The sequence below is a fragment of the Danio rerio genome, chromosome 13, assembly GCF_052040795.2.
Source record: "Danio rerio strain M-AB ecotype USA chromosome 13, GRCz13ab, whole genome shotgun sequence".
NCBI classification, from domain to species: domain Eukaryota; kingdom Metazoa; phylum Chordata; class Actinopteri; order Cypriniformes; family Danionidae; genus Danio; species Danio rerio.
This window is the reverse complement of record NC_141033.1, coordinates 3,320,941-3,339,833: the sequence shown is the minus strand read 5'-3', so window position 1 is coordinate 3,339,833 and position 18,893 is coordinate 3,320,941. Positions and strand designations below refer to the sequence as shown.

General features: G+C 38.2%; 2 protein-coding genes and 1 long non-coding RNA gene across 10 annotated transcripts in view; 2 read left to right on the top strand and 1 right to left on the bottom strand.

Moving 5' to 3' along the window:
* arfgef3 (ARFGEF family member 3) overlaps positions 1–18,893 on the bottom strand; it is a 973,876-nt gene that overhangs the window by 2,163 nt on the left and 952,820 nt on the right. The gene's annotated exons all lie outside the window — the stretch shown is intronic.
* prkn (parkin RBR E3 ubiquitin protein ligase) overlaps positions 1–18,893 on the top strand; it is a 175,107-nt gene that overhangs the window by 95,887 nt on the left and 60,327 nt on the right. For 6 of the 8 annotated variants that reach the window (XR_015505125.1, XM_087277904.1, NM_001423707.3 and 3 more), the window contains 3 exon segments: positions 4,425–4,508; positions 4,905–5,020; positions 7,852–7,988. Coding sequence is in view for 7 of the 8 variants with exons in the window: in XM_087277904.1 (XP_087134030.1) it covers positions 4,425–4,508; positions 4,905–5,020; positions 7,852–7,988 (337 nt within the window). In the remaining variant the exon portion in view is untranslated. 8 annotated transcript variants of the gene reach the window in all.
* Positions 13,013–15,425, top strand: LOC147834091 (uncharacterized). Its single transcript, XR_015505678.1, has 3 exons — positions 13,013–13,204; positions 13,284–13,309; positions 14,057–15,425. It is a non-coding gene; the product is annotated as an uncharacterized LOC147834091 (long non-coding RNA).

Here is an 18,893-nt window from a genome sequence, read left to right as displayed (position 1 = left end):
TTTCGTCTTACCTGATTTCCTGAACCACTGTTCCCCGAACTCGATCCTGGTCGTCGTCCCCGCGGCCGGCTTCTCCTCCTCCTCCGGGGACTCCGCTCCGCCGACACAACGATGTGAGCTAAACGGACAAACTGGTTGCATCGGGAAAGCCCTCCACTCGGAGACGAGCCGTCGGCAGGCGAGCGCGAAGAGGAGCGGCTGAGCGGCGCCACACCGCCCCGCAGCGTTCGCTCGAAAAAAACTTAACGCGGCCTTACGTACCTCCGGCCACGTAAATCGCGGTCTCCAGAAACGTTGGCGGGGCTACGTTTCCAGAATGAGCTTGGGTTGGCTTAAAGTGACATTTAAAGGCTTAACTAGTTTAATTAGGCAAGTTAAGGTAAATAGGCAAGTCATTGTATAACGATGATATGTTTTGAAGACAATAGGAAATAAAAAATATTGATTAAGGAGGTTAATAATCGCATTAAACTACTTTCCTTTGGCTGATGCCGGAGCACCCAGAGTAAACCCACGCCAACACAGAGAGAACATGCAAACTTCACACAAAAATTTCAACTGACCCAGCCGGGACCTTCTTGCTGTGAGGTGCTAATCACTAATGGCCCGTTTCCACTGAGTGGTACGGTTTGGTTTGGTACACTTTTATGGTCTTTCCACTGTCAAAAATAGTACCGAACCGTACCGTACCAATTTTTCGGCACCCTTTCAAAAGGGTACCAAACATGAGAAAGAGTCACAAAAGGTGCAGCTGAACACTGATTGGTTACAGAGATACATCACGAGTTCGTGGAGCAAGACAGAATGAAAACAAAGGAACCGCCATGTTCTAATACACAGCCGAGACATTACATGGAAAATCAATATGCATATAATAACGAGCCATGGACGACCCGAGCTCAAACAAACCTTGTTGTCGTCTTGATGAACAGCCACAAAGCCAAGAAGAAAAATCCGCCGTGTCCCTTTGTTGCTTTACGAGTCTGTTTAAAAGTGCGAGCGGTTTTCGCTTTCTTCCGGGAGCTCACGATCGCGTCTAAGTTATATTTGATATAACAAACTTCAAAAGCTGATGATAATAAAGTTACATTTACAGCTGCTGTGTTTGCCTAAATCCTCCAGATTGCCAGCAGGGCTAATGGTTAAAATAGACGGGTCAGGAGACCTGCTGCACTGAGTCTGCTGGATACGGGGATTGAGGGAGAAGTCCTCATTTGTTGTGTTTACATGAACACGATTATCTTTATAATGATAGAAATTGTGGTTGTCTGTATATGAAATTACGAATAACAAATGTAGCAGGGCATTAAAACACTGTTCATTTCTTTGCATTTTAACTTTGTAAACTATAAACTCATGCGTCTCCTCTTTGTGTCTCATTTTGTGAGCTAACTGACAACAGCAGTTATTCGCTCCCCTTCTCCCCTGCTGGCCACGCCCACTCCTGCCCGATGCTCGCGGAGCTCCACGCCCATTAATCATGCATCTTTTGAAAAAATTCTGAAGTAGACTTTAACCGAAAGAGGGGGGTGTCATGGCCCTTTAAAGAATGAAAAATCAAGGCATGATCATGTTTTATTTTGGTAAATAAGCGTAATCTAGATGCCTTTCTGGCTTTCATAGAAGCCACTTCTGATACCAAATACAGATCAATGCAAATGTGAAAACAAAGGCAGATTACCATACTGGGCTTTTCTGTGAGCATGCAAAATTTGCCTTATCCGCTATGTAAAAAAAAATTCACAGTAATTGGCGGTTCATTCCACTGTGGCAGCCCCTGAAAATGCAGTGAATAAGCTAAAGGAAAGTGAGTGAGTGTGTGAATGTCTTCTCTAATTTTGCTGCATCAGCAGTGTCTATTTCTGCCTTGTAAATGCGTTTAAATTCATCACATTTGTGATGCTGATCTCTCTTAATCTTCAGCAGAGACGTGAATTGTGCTGACTCCCTCACAAGAAAGTTAAGTTAATGCTAACACATTAGCATTAGTTGTTACGCTTTTTAAGCTAGTCATTTCAGTCTTCAATAAGCGTTGTGTAAAAAACAACACTAAACCCTACCATCGCTTTTTTTCTCAAACTGTAGGCCCTGGTGGCCTGCACAGGTATTGCAGGAGATAATGGGCAAAATCAGTCAAATCAAATCAAAATCTCTGTCATGATTTAGTTCATTTGTTTTTGAAATATACCTTTAAAATGCATCAAAACTATTTTTGTCATTATAGCAGTCTGAAATGCCTTAATTATGTCTAGATGCATCATTATTTCTATGGTTTGTTGTCAGTCAGACGAGTAGTCATTTTCCGCCTATTATAAAATGCATTAATGACTATAGCAGTGCATCAGCATCATCAAGCGGGCCTGATTGTGTTATTACTAAATGAAGTGCAGTTCTTGCTGATTGTGTTTTGATTCATCTAACAATGCAATAATGCCACAACTGATCAGCATTTCAGGATCTTTGTGCCAGTGACATAATTCAGAACACCCTTTAATTCTGTCACATTGTCTCTCAGTTTAAACATGTCCATCATAATGCCAACCCCAACTGTCTACTTGCTATGTAGATACTGTAGATGCAATGTGTCTTAAATTCAATAAACAGACCATCAAAATAAGGTGTGACCAAAGCTTTTTTCAAAAAAAATTTTTTTTGAGTGTATAGATTCAGACTGTAATGGAGTTGTATGATAAATTGCAGATTTTAAGCTCATGTAACAAATTTTTATGTGAATTTAACCTAATTGGTAATAGCATGCAGTCTTTATTTTATTTATTTATTAATTTATTTATTCATTTATTTATTTACTTATTTATTCATTCATTTATTCATTCATTTATTCTTTCATCCTGTTTTGTTTTATTTTGTTTATTTATTTATTTATTCATTCTATTGTATTTTATTTATTTATTCATTCATTCATTCATTCATTCATTCATTTATTCCTTCCTCCGGTTATGTTATTTTATTTATTCATTTATTTATTCATTCTATTTTATTTTATATATTTATTGATTTATTCATTCATTTGTTTATACATTCATCCTGTTTTATTTTATTTTATTTATTTTTTCATTCTATTGTTTTATATGTATTTATTTATTCAGGTATTCATTCATTTATTCATCCTGTTTTATTTTATTTTATTTATTTATTCATTTATTTATTTATTTATTTATTCTTTTTTGTTTATTAATTAATTAATTAATTTATTTATTTATTCATTAATTTATTCATTCATTCATTTATTCGTTCATCCTGTTTTTTTATTTTATTTATTCATTTATTTATTCATTCATTCCTTCAATTTTATTTTTTGAATTTGTTTTATTTATTTGTTGTTATTTATTAATTCATTCATTCTATTTTATTCTATAGATTTATTCATTCATTCATTTTATTTCAGTCTATTTAATTAATATATTTTACATTATTATATTTATTTATTCATTCGTTCATTCCATTTAGTTTTATTTTATTCTTTTTTTATTAATTAATTCATTCTATTTTATTTTATTATTATTTAACAATTTTTTTTTATATTTGTTTGATTTATTAATTTATTTCGACTGAAAATAGCTAGCCATTTTACTTTCACCAAAGTATGATTTCTAAAATGGTAATACATTATGCATAATGCTAATGAGAGCTTTATAACTTGGTTTTAAACCATTCTCTGTGGTTAAAGTGTTTTTAGATAATAATATAATATTGTGCATGCAAGGAACCAAGTGGAATGAAATTTATTAAACATCTGTCTCTGTAATCATTATAGAAAATGTCTTAAGCAGCAAAAGTTGTTGTCCTTTTGCCGCCACTATTATTTCTTTCAAATGGAGACTGCAATAAAGTTTTGAGCTTAGCAAAAACCATCCATCCAGGTATTTGATCTATTTCTCTTCGAGTTAACTGTTTTTCAGTCTGATTTCATTCCTATTCATACACTGTAAAAAAAAATGCAGTGTTCCACACAATTCATTCATGTTAAATCCAGCAGATTAAGTTAACAAATTGAAGTGGATTGAACATAAAACAATTAGGTTGGCCCCCAAAATCTCAACAATCGTGTGAGTTCAACCTATTTTAAGTGATTTGAACAAGCAGCAGAAGTAATTTTTGGAGTGTACTATAAACTTTATTTGATTACCTTGTAAATTTCACATTCACAAATGCAAGTTTGCAAACCTCTCTCTTCGTGTATCTAGAGAAAGAGATTAAACTGTATATAAATGTCATATTTAAGTCTCTAAACAGAAAAGCAAAATACCATCCTTTTGATCTGTTTCTCTTTAAGTTAAACTGTCCTGTCGTTTCACTCTTATTTTATTCCTCCTTATAGTCTTGCCCTTTCCTTGTTGTTTAATTGCCGCGTCTCTCTTGATCTTCCAGTGATTGATGTCTGTCATCTCTGTGATCTTCTGCAGGGGCCGAGCTGCTGGGACGACGTCCTTCTCCCAAACCGGATTCACGGAGTGTGTCAGTCACAAGGCTGTAATGGCAGACTGGCGGTGAGATGGCAAACAATTATCATACTAAATTGCCCCTTTATGCTTATAATAGCTTCAATCTGCTGTATAATGAAGTTGCATGTGAATGCAAATGATGCAAAAGAAATAGGACTTTCTTGCCTAATAGTCTCAAGAATGTGGATGTTTTAACTCATTTTAAATAAGTAGCAAATGTCTTTTAAGGTATGTTGTACTTTTTTATCTGTCTAGCACTTCAATGCTCAGCAGACTATGTGGATTGTCCAGTGCGTGGTCTGTATTGGTAGCTTTAACTCAGCTGAGTCCAGTAAATCTACCCTCATGCTGCAAATCTATAAAAGCCACTGCAGTGAGGTTGTTCAGACTGTTATAGGGGGTTTGCGGGACATGATTACATCTCATTTGTTCTTCTTGTAGGAGTTCTACCTGAAATGTGCTTCCCACCCCACATGTGATAATGACACTTCAGTGGCACTGGATCTGATCATGCCCAACACACGCAGAGTGCCCTGCATCGCCTGCACAGACATCATGTGAGTGACTCTCGCTTTTCCCAAGCTGAACTATTATCAGGGGATCCACGGTTCCTTAAAGCACCCATGAAATCAAAACAAACCAGAACTAGTGTAAATGGTGTCAAAATTACTTAGTATGTTTTAGTATAAGGACTTTTATCTTGTAGTATATTTTCTGCTGTCTTCTTAGCTCGTCTGCGCTATTGTCCCCCGATGCAGCAGCCATATTTAAACCTTTTGAGGTTATTTCAGCTAATAATTTTAGCGTCTGATTTTAGAGCCCTTATAACTAGCACTTATTGTGTGTATTGCCTCTTCTTGTTGAATTGCTGAATGCCTCCTTAATTGTAAGTCGCTTTTAACCACTTAAACTCTATGGACCAGGTACCGGATCCGTGACGTCATCGACTTTCGCTTTAAGATTTTAAGGGCTAGCTTTACACCAGACCCCTGTTAGTGGTTACGTTTGAAAGTGTAGAATCTATATTTTATGCACAAATGCATCACTTTGGTTTTTATCCTACTGTACCAAATTTATTTACACTTAAATACACAGTATTTTGGATACCCGAGCTGGGTATTGAACATTGGTTCATTTTCATATTTTTCATATGGTTCATATATGACACATGTACAAGTTATAGCTCGAATGAAAGCTCTTGCCGGTGCTCATACGGTTCTAGCATTCTTTTTACTGAATTATATTCACATATCAAACAGTTGCTAAATGAATCGCGGTGTTTCAATGGCGCAGAAGTGAAAACAATACATTCATGATCAATAAGCAGCCCCAGATAGCACAGACAGCTGTCATCTCTTATGCCGTGCGCTTCAGGGCCATTCTCCTCTGTTTTTGAGGTGATGTACATAAGTAATCCTTTTATATGTCTGATGTGGTCCAAACACAGTGAATTATGTTTGATCAAACAAAAGAATAGTGAAATATGAAAACAATGATTGGTCTCTGTGGCCTGTACAGCCCCTCTCATCAGATGGAATGCAATAACTTTAGCATAGATTATGGTGGAGACATTTTTCTTTTTTCCTATAATTACAGACATGTGCAGGAACCACCAACATTAATTACAGCATGCTAGACCACACAGAACCTGAATGGTACACTTAATACAAATACAAAATACAAAAAGCGCCTCTTTTTTTAGGTGTTTATTATAACACAGACAACATATACACATATTTTAAACACTTTCAATAGTGTTTTATAAAAATTCAAAGGGTTTTCTTTAAAATGATACCAAATTTTTGCATTTACACCACTGCATGTGAATTTGGGAAGCTTTTAAATTTGGGTAGGCAAAATCCAGGCGGAAATCCCAAAATAGCAGCCGAGTTTAACTGGTTAATAAAAGCATCTGCTAAATAAATGATGTAAATAATTCAACTATTAGCAAACATTTGTTAGATTCTCTCACAGACTATCAAATCTGACCAATAACAGATAGGAAAAGTTTCTTTCCAAAACAAAGCAAGCTTTGACAGAATACTTCGAGGCTTTCTGATTGATCCGGCGGTCAAAAAAGATGAAATACCCACAGTGCGACGGACAAGTAAACTAAAGATTGATACAAACATGCTGAAAGACAAGCTTGCCTGTACCCTTGAACCTGTGTATGCCTCATACTGTGCGGCCCTTCAATCAACAGTGGCCGATTTATTTATTTTTTTTCCAGAAAAAGCGAGCGCTAAGTGTGTCCTACCAATGAAGGTCAGCTATTAGCAGGGCGTTCCCGTGGAAAAATGCTCCTACCTGCTGGTCTCGCACGGAGGGTCAGGCAGAAACCAGACAATGGAGGCCAATCACCAACAACCGCCATTCAAATCAAGGACTGATTGAAGTAGCGCCGCAATTACCCCGCCAAGTGGAGCTTTGTTTTTCCACCATCCTCCACTCCACTCTTCTTCTTCCTCCTCGCAGATCTCCTCCGTTTGTTTAAAAGGGCACCGGCAAGGACGCGGGCGGTCTCTTTCAATCGAAGCTGGAGAGAGAGAGGTCAGGGAGGTGGTACAGTGTGTTAGCGAGTTGACTAGCAAGTCAAGTGAGTCTGCATTTGAGGAGCTCTGGAAAAAACCGGCGTGAGATTTCAGAGCTGTTACACGGGTGTTGGTGGTTTCTGTAAAGGTTTTAAAGAGGCAACATATCTGAATGAAACAATCATGCCCACCACCTCCGCTTTCCTAGCAGACCTGTTCTCATTGGTGAATGTCCTGACGGCTGATTGGGTCATACATACTGCATTTAAGCTCAAATTCAGAATAAAACGTTAAGAAAGAGTAGCAGTTGTGGTACAAGACTCTCTTGTTATATATATATATATATATATATATATATATATATATATATATATATATATATATATACAGTTCAACTTCATGCTTAACTGAATAAGCATTTAATAAACACAAGTACATCATTTTGAACATGATTTATTTTCATTAGCAATTATCAAAGTAGAAAAGTTCCTCAAGCAGTTTGTGATGCATTTTGGAAACGGGAGATGAGCCCCTGGTCTAATGCGCCACCTGGCTTGAGAAATCCGTTCTCAAAGACAAATATTCTGAGTTAAAATGAGCCATTTTAATTTAGATTTTAAAAAATCTATGTGTGTGTGTGTGTACAGTTGAAGTCAAAATTATTAGCCCTCTTATGAAAGATTTAAAGAATAAAAATGGCAGCCCAGAGTCCTGACCTAAACCTGAATGAAAACACACCAAGCTTATTTTGCCCTCCACTGTTCTGATTGGCTTGACATCAAACTCTATTGTTCTATTTTCTAACATGTTGTGCACGTGCACTGTGTAAATAACTGAGTCCCCTCCCTGTCTGGCAGGACTCCAGTGCTGGTGTTCCAGTGTGCCGAGCGTCATGTGATCTGCCTGGAGTGTTTCCACCTGTACTGTGTGAGCCGACTCAACGAGCGGCAGTTCACCCAGGAGCCGCTGCTGGGTTACTCTCTGCCCTGCGCAGGTAAACATGCCTTCGCTCTGCAGCCATGCTAATGGGCATTAGTCCACTTGAGTGTGTGTGAGTGTGTGTGAGTGTGTGTGTATGTGTGTGCGCGCACGCTGCTGTGTTCGGCAGTGATTGATGGTGCTGTGTTGGTGGCTGCAGTGAAGAGGAGATACTATCAGATTGTTCTTCTTCATTCTCTCACACATTGTGTCTCCGGGCCCTCTCCATGCCCCCGCTGGCCCACCACATCCGTTAATGCCACCCAGTAATGGGGCTCTGGGGAGAAGCATTGACCCCCTATCAGGCAGAACACCCCACCAATCTCTCACACGCCATATCTCTCTGTATCTACCGCGCTGTCTTGCTCTCGCACTTTTTCATTTGTTTTGCTGCCATTCTCCTCCTTTCCTTTTCTCTTTCACTGTATTTCACCATATTTTTCACGATCCTGTGTGTGTGTCCTTAGAGTTTTGCTGCAGATTCAGCCAGCGCACAAACAAAACTATAATCACAAGTTATTTGGGATTTCCCTGCTGAAAAATCCAGCTTAAATCAGCCTAGGCTGGTTGGCTGGTTTTAGCTGGTCGACCAGGCTGGTTTTAGAGGGGTTTTGGCCACTTCCAGGCTGGTTTCCAGCCATTTCCAGCCTGGTCTTAGCTGGTCAGGCTGGGAGATGACCAGCTAAAACCAGCTTGACCAGCCTAGCCAAGCTGGAAGTCCAGCCAAAACCAGCTATATCCAGCTTAAACCAGGCTGGTCAAGCTGGTTTTAGCTGGATTTGGCTGGTCATTTTCCAGCCTGACCAGCTAAGACCAGGCTGGAAATGGCTGGAAACCAGCCTGGAAGTGGCCAAAACCCCTCTAAAACCAGCCTGGTCAACCAGCTAAAACCAGCCAACCAGCCTAGGCTGGTTTAAGCTGGATTTTTCAGCAGGGTTAGCTTTTGATTATTTTAATAATAATAATAATAATAATAATAATAATAATAATATGGGCGAGGCAGTGATGCAGTAGGTAGTGCTGTCGCCTCACAGCAAGAAGGTCGCTGGTTCGAACCTCGGCTCAGTTGGTGTTTCTGTGTGGAGTTTGCATGTTCTCCCTGCCTTCACGTGGGTTTCCTCCGGGTGCTCTGGTTTCCCCCACAGTCCAAAGACATAAAAACTTGTTGGATAAGTTGGCGGTTCATTCCGCTGTGGCGACCACGGATTGATAAAGGGACTAAGCCGACAAGAAAATGAATGAATGAATGAATGAATGTATAATAATAATAATAATAATAAAAAAAATAATAATAATAATAAAACTACTGCATGAAACTATTTTAACACCTTCTCAATTTAATTCTCAGGAATAACTTAATTTATATATATATCCATCCATCTATCCATAAGTCTATCTACAGCAGGGTTGGGCAAACTTGGTCCTGGAGGGCTGGTGTCCTGCACAGTTTAGCTCCAACTCTAATCAAACGCACCTGCTTATAGATTTGTAGTGATCTTAAAGACACTGATTAGCACGTTCAGGTATGTTTGATTAGTGTTGGAGCTAAATTATGCAGGACACCGGCCCTCCAGGACCAAGTTTGCCCACTTGTGTTTTAACAACAAAACATACTGGAATACTGGTCTTGTGTTTGGGCTGTGGGGGAAACCGGAGCACCCGGAGGAAACCCACGCCAGCATGGGGAGAACATGCAAACTCCACACAGAAATGCCAACTGACCCAGATTGGGACTCGAACCAGCCACCTTCTTGCTGTGAGGCGATCATGCTACCCACTGCGCCACCATGACGTCCACTAATGTAATAACATTAATTGTTATTATATTTTTAAATAATAATCCCCAGTTTTGTTTTGTAATACAATAAACCATATTAACATAATACTAAGCAAAAATAATAAACAACACAAATTTTATTTATTAATTAGTTTTTATTTATTTATTTATTGTATTTCATTTTATTTAAAAAAAAATTCATTATTATTTTTTTTTATTTGTATGTTATTTGTTTATTTATTTATTATTTGTTGTGTAATTTGCCCCCAAAAAAGTATTGATTTAAATAAATGTAGCTAAGTATATATTCGGATAGAAAGGATAGACCAGGGGTGTCAAACTCAATTCCTGGAGGGCCGAAGCCCTGCACAGTTTAGTTCCAACCCTGCTCCATCACACTTACCTGTAGGTTTCAAACAAGCCTGAAGGACTCAATTAGTTTGATCAGGTGTGTTTAATTAGGGTTGGAACTAAACTGTGCAGAGCTGCGGCCCTTTTGGAACTGAGTTTAACACCTGTGGGATAGACATACAATAACTGAACTGAAGGACAGACAGATGTATGGATTGATAGTATAGTCTATGGTCATACAGGCATATGTTCTACTGCAGGGGTTCTCAACTGGTTTGGCCATGGGACCCACATTTTTACATGGTCATCAAGCCGCGACCCAAATTTTTAGAAACTATAATACAATTTTAGGAATTATAATTCATTTGTATTTATTTGTTAACATACACAGGTGGTGACAGATTAATCATTAGAAAATCTCCTAGACTTACAAATAAACACTACTTTATTGCTGTCATTTAACAAAATGTATCAAATTATAGAAATATTACAGAGTAAAAATGTCAAATACTGTAAACAGTGGTTCAGTTACCATTAACTAAACTGAACTGTTAATAAAACATTGACACTGATCCTGTTGAACAGAACAAACCAGCAAATTAAAGTAAAATGATTAAAATGACCATAACCATTTTTAGCATAATCACCAGTTATTTGCTCTTCTGGTATTGTGTGGGCTTTCTTGGCCTTTGCTACAGGGTGTGCACAGTAAGAGTGCCTGTACTTGTTTTTTGAACATGAAGATGTTCGGCACTTTTGTGATGCCCTTAGCTTTTGGAGTCTTCTTTGAAAATAGCCCACAGTTTGTCCTTGCAACTGGGATGTTTGGTTTCTAAATGTCGTTTTAATTTAGAAGGTTTCATGCTGTCATGTGAGAGCACTTCAATACATATGACACTCTGAGGTTTTACGCCTTTTTTGTCATCAATATATTTAAATCCATGCTTTACATATTTGGGGTCGTACTTGCGCTTCGACATGTTGTTGCTATAATTAAATTAAATTTTACATGTCAAACAGTAAGGTTGTCGCACGTGCAATTTCAAAATAAAAGTCCAATATAAGCAAAATGAGTTAAAAATTAAACTTTTGTTGTTTTGATCACACACTCCGCGACCCACTGAAAATGCTCCTGTAACCCACTCTTAGGTCGCGACCCACCAGTTGAGAAACACTGTTCTACTGTGTGTGTTTATGTGCGTGTGTGTGTGTGCGAAAGTGTGTGTTAATATTGTGACAGCATGTTTTTTGTGGTCATTTATCATTGTGTGTGTTTGCAAATGTGTGTGTGTGTGTGTGTGTGTGTGTGCGCGTGAGTGTGTGTTAATATTGTGACAGCATGTTTTTTGTGGTCATTTATCATTGTGTGTGTTTGCAACTGTGTGTGTGTGTGTGTGTGTTTGTGCGTGTGTGTGTGTGTGTGTGGTGTGTGTGTGTTTATGTGCGTGTGTGTGTGTGTGTGTGTGCGTAAGTGTGTGTTAAGATTGTGACAGCATGTTTTTGTGGTCATTTATCATTTTGTGTGTTTGCAAATGTATGTGTATGTGTGTGTGTGTGTGTGTGTGTGTGTGTGTGTGTGTGTGTGCGCGCGTGAGTGTGTGTTAATATTGTGACAGCATGTTTTTTGTGGTAATTTATCATTGTGTGTGTTTGCAACTGTGTGTGTGTGCGTGTGTGTGTGTGTGTGTGTGTGTGTGTGTGTGTGTGTGTGTGTGTGTGTGTGTGTGTGTTTGTGTGTGCGTAAGTGTGTGTTAATATTGTGACAGCATGTTTTTTGTGGTCATTATTATTGTGTGTGTTTGCAAATGTATGTGTGTGTGTGTGTGTGTGTGTGTGTGTGTGTGTGTGTGTGTGTGTGTGTGTGTGTATGTGTGTGTGTGTGTGTGTGTGTGTGTGTGTGCGCGTGAGTGTGTGTTAATATTGTGACAGCATGTTTTATGTGGTTATTTCTCATTGTGTCTGTTTGCAAGTGTGTGTGTGTGTGTGTGTGTGTGTGTGTGTGTGTGTGTGTGTGTGTGTGTGTGTGTGTGTGCGCGCGTGTGTGCGCTTGAGTGTGTGCGTGAGTGTGTGTTAATATTGTAACAGCATGTTTTTTGTGGTCATTATTATTGTGTGTGTTTGCAAATGTATGTGTGTGTGTGTGTGTGTGTGTGTGTGTGTGTGTATGTGTGTGTGTGTGTGTGTGTGTGTGCGCGTGAGTGTGTGTTATGTGTGTGTGGCTGCAGCCTGGAGATTGTGTAGAAAGGTCAGACATCAGCCTCAAATGCCATTTCCACTTTTAAACAACTTTCAACAGTCCAGTCAGAACACGCATGTCCAAAAGGCACAGATGAAAGAGGCAGCCGCGTCCACAAAACCAGAAGAAATGATCGTCTGCCTCTGATAAACACAATTGTGCGAGCTCCAGAAGCTTCACCCTGAAATTTTCAGCAGCAGCCTGCGCACCTCCAACCTTCTTTTGAAACGAGCTTCAACATAATACCATATTACAAGCCGACCCCGAAGCCACGCAATCTCCACTTAACATTTAGTCACGCAGAGCTGGACGCGAGATCCCTGAATCCTTAGCATTAAGAACACGACAGATTTCATGCAAATAGGATGAAAAGAACAGCAGAAGATTAGAGTCTTAAATTTACCCTCATGCTATATATTACATTCTCCGGCCACTTTATTAGGTACACCTGTCCAGCTGCTAGTTAACGAGAATTTCTAATCAGCCAATCCCGTTGCTGCAATTCAATGCATTTAGGCATGTAGACATGCTCAAGATGGTTTGCTGCAGTTCAAAGCGAGCATCAGAATGGGGAAGAGAGGGGATTTAAGTGACTTTGAAAGTGGCATGGTTGTTGGTGTCCAATGGGCTGGTCTGAGTATTTCAGAAATTGTTGATCTACTGGGATTTTCACGCACAACCATCTCTAGGGTTTACAGAGAATGTTCCGAAAAGTGGAAATATACTGTGAGCGGCAGATCTGTGGGCGCAAATGTCTTGTTGATGCCAGAGGCAACAAGATAGAAAGGCAACAGCAACTTAAATCCACTCGTTACAACAGAGGTCTGCAGTAGAGCATCTCTGAACACACAACACGTTCAACCTTGAGGTGAACACAAAAGAAGATATTTTGAAGAATGCTGGCTGCTCTTAGCATTTTTCAAAATACCTTCTTTTGTGTCCAACAGAAGGAAGAAGCTTAAACTAATGAATGGTGAGTAAATAATTGCAGAGTTTTCATTTTTGGTGAACTATCCCTTTAAGGCAGCTCATAACATCCAATAAAACGCCTGTTTACGAACATCATGCTATATTGTTAACATTTAGACTATGTATAGAAGTAATATTAGCTATCTATCTGTTGTCTAGATCAGAGGTTCCCAAACTTTTTAACCCCCGACCCCAAATATCCTCTGAGGTGGTTATAAATACAGAAACCTTGCATGCAATGGCGCACACACACACCAATAGACCCAAGTCTATTTATCGTTTAATTTTTTTTATGTATGTCAATGCTGTAAACGTGTCAGAAAGTTTAACCTGGTGTTATAAAATCAATCTGCTGTGTCTTTAATACAATGTAATTACCCCAGGGGATGCAATCCAATAGAACTAGTAACTATAAGCTACTATAAGAACTAAATAGTTATAGTAACTGTAAACGACTATTTTTTTTTTTCTCTTTAGTAAGTTATCGATAAAATATGGCAATTCTTATGGTTTAATAAAAATAAATAGATTTTTGGAAATCACCAGGCTACCCCCTTTCATTGTTTCGCGATCCCTCAGGGGGTCCCGGCCCCCACTTTGAAAACCACCAGCCTATATAGCCATTCAATTTTTTTCATTAAATTTAAACCCACAAGTCGAGTTGGTCCTAACAATACAAAACTTTCCCTCATTTTTGGTCAAATTAAACCTTCTACATCTTCATGTATTATTATTCCTGTCATTATTTCAGGCATTAGAGGATGGAAACCTCCTGCGAAAAACTCACAGGGATGCCCTCCACTGCACCTGAAGGTCCCGATTTTCAGAGTTGAAAAATCTGATCATCCCACTTCTAAAGAAACTCTCTCACAGACACGCATACAGAGGTAGCATTTCCCAATTTGAGTAAATGTGAGTCAGTGAAGGGTTGGCTGCATGTCTCTGTGTGGGCACACTTATCAGACAGTGATATGAGCAGAGTTGCATGTTAACTGGGCTCAGCCGCCGATGGCTGGTGCGGCGCTAGATAAGGTGGAATTTCTGCAACACCTGTTGAAGGCAACCTTGACATTTTATCAGCTCAGAAAAATATCCTTAAATACCACAGACTGCCTGCAGCCACTCCTAACACCAGGCAGAGAGTCAACTCGCAGAGAAAGAAAAAAAAAGACGACTGAAACTTCTCTGCCAAGCCACTCGGATCACTTTGGCTCATGCTATGGAGCAAGATCAGTCTCAAAAATAAAACATGAACAAATACACAATTCACATTTGCAAAAGTCAATTCGTAAATTCAAAACGCAATTTGTAAATTAAAACCCCAATTTGCTTATTTTAGACACAATTTATAAATGCGCAAATCCAATTCATAAATTCAAAACACAATTCATAAATACACAAATCCAATTTGTGAATTTAAAAAACAACTGATATATATATACATATAACACAACTTGCAAATTCAAACATTATTTCTAAATACGCAAATCTAACTTGTAAACTTAAAACACAATACAAAAATACAATAAACACAATCCGTAAATACACAAAACACAACTTGTAAATATGCAAAACACAATTTAGCAATTTAAAACACAATTCATAAATACGCAAATACATTTTAGAAATTTAAAACACAATTCGTATCTACAAAAATCCAATTTGTAAATTCAAAACACAATTCGTAAATTCAAAACACAATTCGTAAATTCATAACACAATTTGTAAATACACAAAACACAATTTGTAAATATGAAAAACCCATTCGTAAATTCAAAACACAATTCCTGAATACACAAATCCATCTTGTAAATTCAAAAACAAAATTCATAAATAAACAAAACATAATTCGTAAATTTATAACACAGTTCATAAATACAAAAAAACACAATTCGTAAATACGCAAAACACAATTCGTAAATTCAAAACACAATTCGTAAATTCAAAACACAATTCGTAACTACAAAAATCCAATTTGTAAACATTCAAAACACAATTCGGAAATTCAAGACAATTCGCGAATACACAAATTCATTTTGTGAATTCAAAACACAATTCATAAATACACAAAACAATTAGTTAATTCATAACACAGTTCGTAAATACAAAAAAAAAACAAATTCATCAATTCAAAGCACAATTCCTAACTACAAAAATCCAGTTTGTAAATATGCAAAACACAATTTGTTAATTCGAAACAAAATTCGTGAATACACAAATACATTTCGTAAATTCAAAACACAATTCGTTAATACGCAAATACTTTTTATTAATTCAAAACACAATTTGTGATTACACAAATTTGTTTCGTGGATTCAAAACACAATTCATAAATACGCAAAACATAATTTGTAAATTCATAACACAATTCGTAAATGCAAAAAACTGTTTGTAAATATGCAAAACACAATTCGTAAATTCAAAACACAATTTATAAATACACAAAACATAATTTGTAAATGCAAAAAACACAATTTGTTAATATTCAAAACACAATTCATAAATACACAAAACACAATTTGTAAATATGCAAAACACAATTCGTAAATTCAAAACACAATTTATAAATACACAAAACATAATTCGTAAATCCAAACAACACTATAAATTCAAAACACAATTTGTAAATGCGAAAAAAACAATTTGTAAATATGCAAAACACAATTTGTAAATTCAAAACACGATTCATAAATGCACATATCCAATTAATTTGGGGAAATATTTATGATTTTTAAATTTGCAAATTGTGTTTTAAATTGATGAAATAGATTTTGTAAATGTGAACTGTGATGTGCATGTATGAGATTTATTATGAATGTAACGTTTTTTAGATGGATCAGGCATCATACATGCTATTGCGGGGTTTGGGATCAACTGATGATCCTTTAAGGATGTGTATATTTCGTAATATTGTATAACTGATGAATGCCTCAGCGGGATGATGCATTGAGCGCGGAGATTATCGTGGAAATCTAGCTTCCTGGCCTTTATTAGTATTCACATAAGCATTGATGTCTTTGGCGTATAAATAATCTATGGTAGACTGCTCTCCTCTTTAGATGTATAATCCTGGAGCTCTGACTGCGGTACATCAGTATTCCTGCACACATGGCGTGATCCGGTGTAAATTTATAGGCCTGTTGGGGTTTTTATCTCTGTCTGCGAGTTTGTGGATCTCTGTAAAGGTCTGTGCTGCTTCAAGGTGTTCTGGAAAGAGAGTGGGAATGATGTGGGAAAAATAAATAAACAATAAAGCCATTACTTATTGGATGAAGAAGGGATGTTAAATTGTACACTACTTGACTAAAGTCTTGTTGCCTCTCCAAGTTTTACGAACAACTAATGTTGACTTCTAGTTGATTATGTGGTATCAGAAGTGGCTTATATGAAAGGCCATAGGCTCTAGATGACGCTTATTTTAGCAAAATAAAATATGATTATGCATTGGTTTTGAATTCTTTAATTAGGACAGCAAGGTCTGACTTTGCTTAGACAAAAATAATGTTCAAGAAACCAGTCTGAGATGATTCACACCTTATCCTGCTGGAACTAGCCATCAGAAGATGGGGACACTGTGGTCGTAAAGGGATGGACATGGTCAGCAACAATACTCAGGTAGGCTGTGACGTTGACACCATGCTCAATTGGTTCTAATGGTACTTTCTGAAATACTCAGACCGGCCAGTCTGGCACCAACAATCTTTCAAGGTCACTTAAATCACCTTTCTTCCCCATTCTGACGCTCGGTTTGAATGGCAGCAGATCGTCTTGACAATGTCTACATGCCTAAATGCATTGATTTGCTGCCATGTGATTGGCAGATTAGAAAATTGGCTGATTTATACATTAGAAATGAATGAGCAGTTGGACAGGTGTACCTAATAAAGTGGCCACAGAGCGTATATACTGTACTGTAGTGTATTTCTTAAAGGGCCATGACACCCCCCACTTTCGGTTAAAGTCTACTTCAGAATTTTTTCAAAAGATGCATGATTAATGGGCGTGGAGCTCCGCAAGCATCGGGCAGGAGTGGGCGTGGCCAGCAGGGGAGAACGTGAGCGAACAACTGTTTTTGTCAGTCAGCTCACAAAATGAGACACAAAGAGGAGACGCATGAGTTTATAGTTTACAAAGTTAAAATGCAAAGAAATGAACAGTGATTTAATGCCCTGCTACATTTGTTATTTGTAATTTCATATACAGACAACCACAATTTATATCATTATAAAGATAAGTGTGTTCATGTAAACACAACAAATGAGGACTTCTCCCTCAATCCCCGTATCCAGCAGACTCAGTGCAGCAGGTCTCCTGACCTGTCTATTTTAACCATTAACCCTGCTGGTAATCTGTAGGATTTAGGCAAACACAGCAGCACGGTGATGTGTCTGAATGTAAATGAACTCCTGATAAAAGACAGCGTCCGCCATTCTCTAATTCTCGTGCTGCTCTCCCGAAAAAAAATGCTAGCTGCACACACACAGCTTTGCTGTATGATCGGCCCTGACAAGATCGCGGGGGAAAACATGCAACAAACCCCGTGGGCATACGAGCCTTCATGAACGGCTCAATACTGTGCCGTGGTTTCCGTGTCTCTCAGCTCAGGCTTGACACTGGCAGGTCTCATGAATAATTAAGCAGCCGGCTCTTCTCATAGGATAAGAAAACTCCGCTATGAATAATAATGAGAAACCGACGCGTCATCATTGCACTTGCAGTACTGCGCTACGTCGCCGATTTTGATCCCGCCCCAAAAATCACTTTAAAACCGTAAGCTAAAAATTAGCTGACAAAAGCTCAAAATTATCCAGTTTTCCCCACAATTAAAGCTGACAGGTGCTAACATTGTCTTAACTGATGCTCAACACACACAAATCTGTTAATATAAAAAAAATAAGTTCTCTGGGGTGTCCTGAACCTTTAAAAGCACATAATAATAGACTGAAAAAATGCTTTCTCTTTCTCTTTCGTTTTTTCGTTGTTGTTGTTGAAGTAGCACACTTGAATGAACTTCCTTTTCATGTCTGCCATTGCAAAAAGTACCAGAGTAAACAATAAAGCGACTGCATGGTATACGTGTTTCACCCTCCAGTTTTGTTTGTGGTTTAGTATTCGGGAAAGCTCTGTAAGACCTGACAGAAAAGTGCCGATTTCCTACTGGAAGTGTCTCGGGAGTGGATGAAGTGGAAAATTGCTGAATTGTTGAAATTAGTCATATCTTTCTTCAGCAACGATTCCCCCTCTCTCTCTCTCTCTCTCTCAGTAGGGCTGGCTGTCAGAAAGGAAAGATCTTCAGCTTTTTGAATATTGACTGCATATGTTTCCGCAGTGCACTGCAAGGCTTTGATACAAACAAACCGGTGAATTGCAGCTGTGCTCAGGTACGCCCCTGTTGGCTGAAGGCAAAGGTTACAGTTCGCCTCTGAATATTAAACTCTGGCTTCAGACAAATGAGTTCGGTTGCGCTGGCTCTGCGTTCAGCGCTCTTTCTCTAGGTTATACACACACACACACACACACACACACGCACAGCTCTGTAGGTCCACGGGCTTTGAACTCGTCAAGCTCAAAGCCTGGCCTCTGTGGCA